General features: G+C 37.4%; 1 protein-coding gene across 1 annotated transcript in view; it reads right to left on the bottom strand.

Annotated features, from left to right (window-relative positions):
* Window positions 1–7,381, bottom strand: part of LOC143103382 (uncharacterized) — a 52,946-nt gene continuing 45,565 nt past the window's right edge. Inside the window, exons 35-44 of the mRNA XM_076267199.1 lie at window positions 7,157–7,320; window positions 5,437–5,503; window positions 4,887–5,023; window positions 4,446–4,480; window positions 4,047–4,209; window positions 3,562–3,602; window positions 3,287–3,415; window positions 3,071–3,110; window positions 2,674–2,791; window positions 1–663 (exon numbers count right to left, since the gene is read on the bottom strand). Coding sequence (XP_076123314.1) covers window positions 483–663; window positions 2,674–2,791; window positions 3,071–3,110; window positions 3,287–3,415; window positions 3,562–3,602; window positions 4,047–4,209; window positions 4,446–4,480; window positions 4,887–5,023; window positions 5,437–5,503; window positions 7,157–7,320 — 1,075 coding nt within the window. The 3' untranslated portion in view covers window positions 1–482. The remainder of the gene's footprint in view (window positions 664–2,673; window positions 2,792–3,070; window positions 3,111–3,286; window positions 3,416–3,561; window positions 3,603–4,046; window positions 4,210–4,445; window positions 4,481–4,886; window positions 5,024–5,436; window positions 5,504–7,156; window positions 7,321–7,381) is intronic.

Below are 7,381 nucleotides of genomic sequence, written 5' to 3'. Positions count from 1 at the left end.
TGCTGTTAATATATTTTTAATAACTGATGAATATAAATCAAAGCATGCATCACAGTAACATACTTAAAGACGCATGCAAGTACAATTTAAACATATATGAAGACAAATGACAGATTAATTAGGTAGTTTTGAGAACAGTATACTCTAGTGGCATGCATGCATGGGGAAAACAAGGAAATGGTTTTGATTATACCCATGGTTTCTTCATGGGCAATTCAAGAAAATGTTCATCAGTTCAACAAAAAGTTCAACTTTCTTTGATTAGTTCCTATGAATACCTTAAATCTAAGAGTTCTCCATTAATGAATATTTTAAAGAGATAGACCCCTTGTAACAGAGAATGAGAGATATATTGGAATAATAGAATAGTCACTACATTAATAGTTCCTGTCCTGTTGGACATATCTTAGGTTGGATTGATACATCTCACTTATGATTGTTCAGGGAAAGGTTGAAAATGTTAATAGAATTTCATTAATCTTTTAAAATAATAGTTTTTTGTCTTCACACTTTTGTGTCTCGCAGCCACACTCTTCGATGTAAACATAGGACTGAGTGATGGTTGTCCCGTTGGTGCAGCGCATCTCAGTCTCTCTTTGAATTGTTTTCTGTTCCACACAGCAAGCGCAGCTATGCATCATCGTGTTCATCTCCATCGAGTACCTACAGAAGGTGGAGGAGAGGATGTGACATGCAGTTAGAATACATGCCAGAGGAAAAGTGCAAGGTAAAACAATTACATAGCAGCAATCAGAGGGTGTATACACAAATGTAGGGCTGTAAAGATACACAAAGTCGTACCGAACCGTTTAGGTACAGGAAGTTAGGTTCAATACAAATGGGTACCGAATGTACCAAATGTCTTTAACAGTAATGAACAGTAGGCTTTTTTGATTGCGGACCATGTTTCAAATTCGAGTTCCCACACAAACATATTAGGTGGCAGACCGTGGACCATATATCAGCTTAGTAAATTAACGTCAAAAAAACATTTGACATCTTTTCAAAATACTGTTCCCGTTGCGCATCAGCAATATTGTCAGTGCATTTTAGGTCAGCGGTACCAACAGGCTTACTGTACTTCAAATTAACCAAACCGTGACTTCAAAACCGAGGGACACACTTAGCGCTTTCAGACATACGTGTAAGACCGGAGGTTCTGCCGATGTTAAACGGTGGGGCCGTATATCTGAACGACATAACCGGTCATATGGAAGTCCGAATTTAGCCGGTTGTTCTACTACTCCCCCCCTATTTCCTCCGGACATTATGTAAATGTGCTGTGTCTGAACGAGGCGTAGAACATGTGGTTAAAATTCACACCTAGTGAGAGGGCGTGTTGGTGACGTTTCTTTCGTGCGTCCATGTGGTTAGATCTGACTTAAATGCCAGTGTTATGATAGAGTGGCATAATGCTGTCCAGAAAATCTCCGAGCTACAACTGTCCATGAGGGCATACAACATTTTGATAGAACACATGAAGGGAACGGCAAGAGACGTTGTAGCCTACAACTGCATGGCAAGGCCAAACGAATTCAAAAGACTGAATCTCCATAAGCAGAAGGCGCTGAAAAGGCAGTAGCCTACAGCGACGTCGTTGACGACAATAACAGGAGTATTTAATAAATTGTTAGCCAACACGGTTTTCTGTTCATTGATACCTCGCTGAGCTCGCTGCTATTTGTTGAGCATATATGCCTAGAGACAATGAAAACGAAGAAAAGCCAACTTTGTTACAAGCTCCTTACGTAAAAGCAATAGACACATGGGAAAAAAAAACCCATGAAAAAACGAACAACTTCACTGTTATGTTAGTATTTTGTTTATTGCTTAAAAACGTTGTATGATGGCCTTGAAGTCTTGAGTTAGCCTACTGAATTGGCTGGTAGCCTACCATAAAGTTTGTGCATGCTCTCTCTCCAACGCAAACCAGATGTGGGGTTCTATAGCCAAGTAATTCTGGTACATAACGTTGAAAACAGATAAATGTGTTTATTCGAAGCACACATACAAATACTGTTTGCTTACTTGACTAGCCTACTTCAAGTATTAGCCTACGCACAATAGATTTTCTTATTTAGCCTACATAATGCATAGGCTACACTTTGTAAACAAAAAGCAGCTGTGACAGGCAGCGGCCGCATATATTCTGCATCATATCTCGCATCTTGTGAACTCTACAAGCCCCCACCCCTCACTCGACAACCACACGGAGATTTTGTAATGTGCGTGTATGTCGTTCACACATACGTCCGTATAAGGTCAGTATTAGGTCCGCAGGTTAGCATCATATCTGAATCATCCAAAGGGTAGGACCTCCGTTTGACAAACCTCCGCATGTACTCCGGAGGTTATATCTGAAAGCGCTAACTGAACCGTGTTTTTTGTGTACTGTTATACCCCTACAGAAATGTATAAATTATAGTCTAATATGCTCAGTTACTCTCTGCATTTGTACTTCTGTGTACTTGCTGTCTAGGCCAAACAAATAGACATGAATATAGATAAAAGATAGAAGGTGAATGTATATATCTGTAATTTGTTGAATCATTTTACTATTACACTATTTTAGTAATTTATAAGAGCTAATCATCACTCTAGTCAATCTTCAGACATTTTTGGCTATGTGGATATTGTCCTGTCAGGATTTGCCAGAGCAACAGTGAAACTCACTTGGAGGATGTGGCACAGGCCCCAGAACAGGTGGTGAGTTCCACAGGAGTGGTGGAGTTACAGTCACTGATCTCCAGATAGGCCTGCTTCTTTGAGACTTTGCAGCTCTTTGGAGTGCCTGACAGATATAACACAGTTTGTATGCATTATGAATCGGATCAACCACAACTAAGTTAAACAAGGGAACACTGAACAGGGCTAAACAGAGGAGTTGAAGAAACACACAAAAGTTTCACTGTTGTTATTATACGATCTTTAAACCAAATGTTTTGCAAGTTGCTTTATACTTAAAGCATTTGCCAAATCCTTAAACTATACATTATACTGTAGATAATAAATGACATGCGATAATAATTTGAAATTTGAAAAACTGATATTTAGGTATCTGTTAACTCACAGATTTTGCAGCATCCAGCTGCATCAGTGCGCTCGGTACCCTAAGGGTGAGAGAGTTTTTCATAAAGGTCAAAATAAGGTTAAAAGGTAGGCATGTTCCACTGAGTTTGGGTTAAAACACATAACACAATACAAAGCACATAAGAAAACTGATGATTGACTGATGGGATTTGTAGAAGTTTTAATGACATTTTGATAGATGGTGCCATTTACTTACGGGTATGCAGTCTTCAGGGTTGAACCTAGGACAGGTAGTTATGACCTCCACAACCACAAACTGATCATTTTGTTTAGTGCAGCTGTATTTCACACACTTGTCATTGGAAGATGACCATTTCTCACCAGGCTGAGAGAGGTGATAATTACTTAGTCCTCAGTTTTCTCATACATTGTACAGGCAATGTTAATGTATTTATGACTCAAAAACAACTATGAAATACAACAAACTATTAAATGGCTCTGCTGTTACCTACATACTATTTCCACTCTTACCTGGCGTTCTGTGTTGTCATAAACACAAACGTCTTTAGGTTCTGAGGGAAGAAAAATAGGTTGTCAAAGGCTTTGCGATACATTTCCAATGCTATGTGAAGTATAAACTATATGGTTACTTCATCATAATAAATGGACAATACGGTAAAAGTACATACTAGTGTTTTACAGAATTATAGGATAGTAGCAAAGTATAATAATAAAACAAATTTAAAAAGATTAACAAGGTGTTGCATTACAACAGAGGCTGTGGAGAACACATCTTCTCAATTTTTTTATCATAACTGAGAAAACTAAAGTTGTATATAACTCATATATTTAGATTAAATTAAATTAGATTAGATTAGATACAATTTGATTACTTTATTGCCATGTCAACTCAATTGATAGGAATTTGCCTTAGTGAAAATAAACAGAGACAAACATTTCTCCACTTTAACATTTTTCCTGTTGTTTGGGCAGCTCTTCATCTTGCATTCACTTACCACATTCATACTCCATGCAACAGTCCACGGTCTTATTAACTACCCTCTGTCCCAATGGACAGGCAATTGTTTTAGGATTGCACTCGATATCCCAGCACTCAGTGGTGTAGGAGGAGTAGCTGCACTCACACTCCTTACACCCATAACGCCATTTGTCGCCAGGCTGCCCACCGGATCATTCAGAGATAGCATCAAGGGCATGGTCAAGGAGAAGAGGCCGGTAATGTTAAAAGTTAATACTATGGCAAAGTCAGCATGACTGAAAAAACTGCTGTATGAACATAATGCACTGCAAGATATTCTATTCCAAAGAAAATAATATACTGTAAACTAGAACTAAGAAGAGGCTAATTAATCAATGCAACTACTGTTGCAGGGCAGGTATCTTTCAATTGTTACCTTTTTGGCCATGCCATCAGGTCCTGTGCAAACCTCTGAAATTACAACAAGATACATTTAATAAATAGTAATCATAAATAAGATAATACAATTTTAAATCAAGTTGTTTTCCTTTATGAAACAAACAGCAACTTTAAGTAACAACCCATAATGTGATATCCCAAAAATGGGACCACATATTCTTTGTTCTTGTCATTATCGGAAAATAAGTCCAGACAGGGTGAACAGGGCCCCGATGTAAAGCGGACAATAAATACATTATCATGTTGCACAGGTCCATCTGCACAACAACACCCCATATAAATCACCAATATGCTCACAAGCCACAGAAACAGCTCCCAACTGCCAGATGCATATTGTACTTAGAGTTCTAGAAGGCAGCCCTTATATTTTTCCAAAAGAAAAGCAACTGACTGCACACCCCCATTTGCAGTGACTCACCACAGGAGCTTGGTACACACTCATCTGAGTATGGACTGAAGAGAACTTCTCCTTCAGCGCAGTAACAACCTTCTGCTTTATCGGTGGAACACAATGATGAATCACTTTCCTTCCCACAGTCTGGCTCCTCTGCACAACTGTACAGATACAGTTCATATATTTAATATTTATTTATTTGGCAGATGCTTTAATCCAAAGTGACTACAAATAAAGAACATCAGCTGAGCTTCAGTGACCTTGGGGTTTACGTAAAATAATCTGACAAAGTGAAAAGATCAGGGTGTTTGGGAAGAAGGTGCTCTTACAAGAGATGGGTCTTTAGGGGATTTTTTAAAAACATGTTAACTACATTTGCTGCTGGTCAACTCTGGTCAAGCTGGTAGGTTGTGAACAGGTGATTTTCAATATTCTAGCATTTCAAAATGTTTTTCTAATCATGTATGTATTTGGAAAATATCTCATATGGATTTCAGATGATCATATAGTTCAGAATGATAAACATTGATGTTCACTGCTACCACACTCATTAATTGCTATTGATTTGTGTTACCTTTGACATGTTCGTGGTGATGTAGTTCCACAGGGCTTGTACACTTTATTGTCTTGACATTTGTACTCTATTAATAGAAGAAATTGATATAGTGTGAATATAATTTCCAGCAATTATAAACCAATATTAATTATTACCTATAATAATTCTATAGAACACATTTCACAAGAAACTAGTTTTAAATATATATGAAGGGTTTGGTTCCAAAATGCTATATCTCCGTTTTTAAAAACATTAAAAAAGTCAGGCTATTTAATTGTATATTTTAGGTAATATTAATCAAATTGCAGTTGTGTTGTTTTGAGTGAGTAAAGATAAATCAAATAAGAATACCCAATTACAGCTCTACTGAAATTACTTGAAAAACAAATGTTAATATTTATGAAAATTCATTAAAATGGTGGATATAGTGTTTTGGAATATATATTAGGGGTGTGAATCTCTCATGTAAAAGACGATACGATTTGCATCTAGATACATGGGCACGATTCGATACAAGAAAAGATACATGTTCATAAAAAACGATTCAGTACGATTCGATGCGATGCGATTCGATACAATTCGATGCAGTTCAAGAATGGAAAGCATTCTAAAAGATTTTTTATCATTTGCTCAAGGTGCACATAGGTGTGAATATGATTATCTAAACTGAGGTTTGTTTCATATACTGTACTGTATTGAAATGAAAAAAGAATAGTCTACATTTCAGTCAAACACAGCAGCCAAATACAACATATTTTTTATAGACTTTATAGATTTTATAGAGTTATATCTGATTGTTTTTATGGAGCTGTAGCCTTGTTGAGGTAAGACAATACCGAAATAAAATAAAACAGTGCTTAAGACACTCTTAGCCTTTTCTCATATAGCCTACAAGAATAAAATAGGCCTACATATCAATGAACTCTCTGGGTTTATTTTGTTCCAACGGTAGACATGCAGAAACCTATAAAGTCTGAGTGAATATGAACAAAATAATTGGCTAATAATTTGTGCATCGTTTTAGCAAGGGCCAAATTATTATTTAACATTAAGGAAATCCCTTCATCAAACGTTATACTCTATAGACTATCGTTGCTGTTTAGTGTTTAATTTCGCGCTGGATTTTGAAAAACAAAAGAGTAAAAACTGTAAAACAAACGACCTAGTGTGAGTTGTCACGTGCTTAAGTTGCAGTAGATGTATGGGTAATGAGGTCATTTGACAACTTTGGGCAATGAATGTAGCCAAAAACGCACACAATGCCACGTATAGTTTCAAAACCGGACGTGGGATGAACGCACTGCTTGGAACGAAAATGAGAGTCTGAGCGAGCAGAAAAGGTTGTGAACCGATTAGTAACAAGTAAATCGATATAACGACCGGTTCATTTCAGTTTTATTCCGATACGGGGCTTCACGTATCAATGTAGCCGTATCTTACACGTTAAAAACGGATACCGATACGTATCGGTTAATCTTTACACCCCTAATATATATATATATGTGTGTGTGTGTGTGTGTGTGTGTGTATATATGTGTGTATAACATTGTGTGTGTATAATAATATGTGTGTATAACATTGTGCAACTACGGAGTACTGGACAGTGGAAATAGTGGCAGAAAGCGAGTGGCATCCAAGATCAACGATTGAGTTATGAATTCTCACAAAACAAAACAACAATATTACAATAACTGGATTGATTGTAAAGGTTCTATGCATGCTGTACATATCAACATACCACAGTGCCCTTTGGTAAGGTTCCTCCATTCGACACATTGTGACTCATATGCACAGTGGTCAGCAAAAGCTTCCAGATTCCTGCAGGCTGAGTCGCAAGTAGTGCCAAGGCAGGCCTCGTAGTAGGTCTTGTATCCCACAACCTCCCGACACTTTTCAAAAACCCTTAGATAGGAAAGAAAGAGTCACGCAGGGAGTAGTTGACATCTATGGACACTATATTTAG

This window comes from Alosa pseudoharengus, unplaced genomic scaffold, assembly GCF_046254945.1.
Source record: "Alosa pseudoharengus isolate Yale_2024_CS ecotype anadromous, Long Island Sound unplaced genomic scaffold, YU_APseudo_1.1 YU_APseudo_1.1_scf_10, whole genome shotgun sequence".
NCBI lineage: Eukaryota > Metazoa > Chordata > Actinopteri > Clupeiformes > Clupeidae > Alosa > Alosa pseudoharengus.
This window is presented reverse-complemented; position numbering and strand designations above follow the sequence as displayed.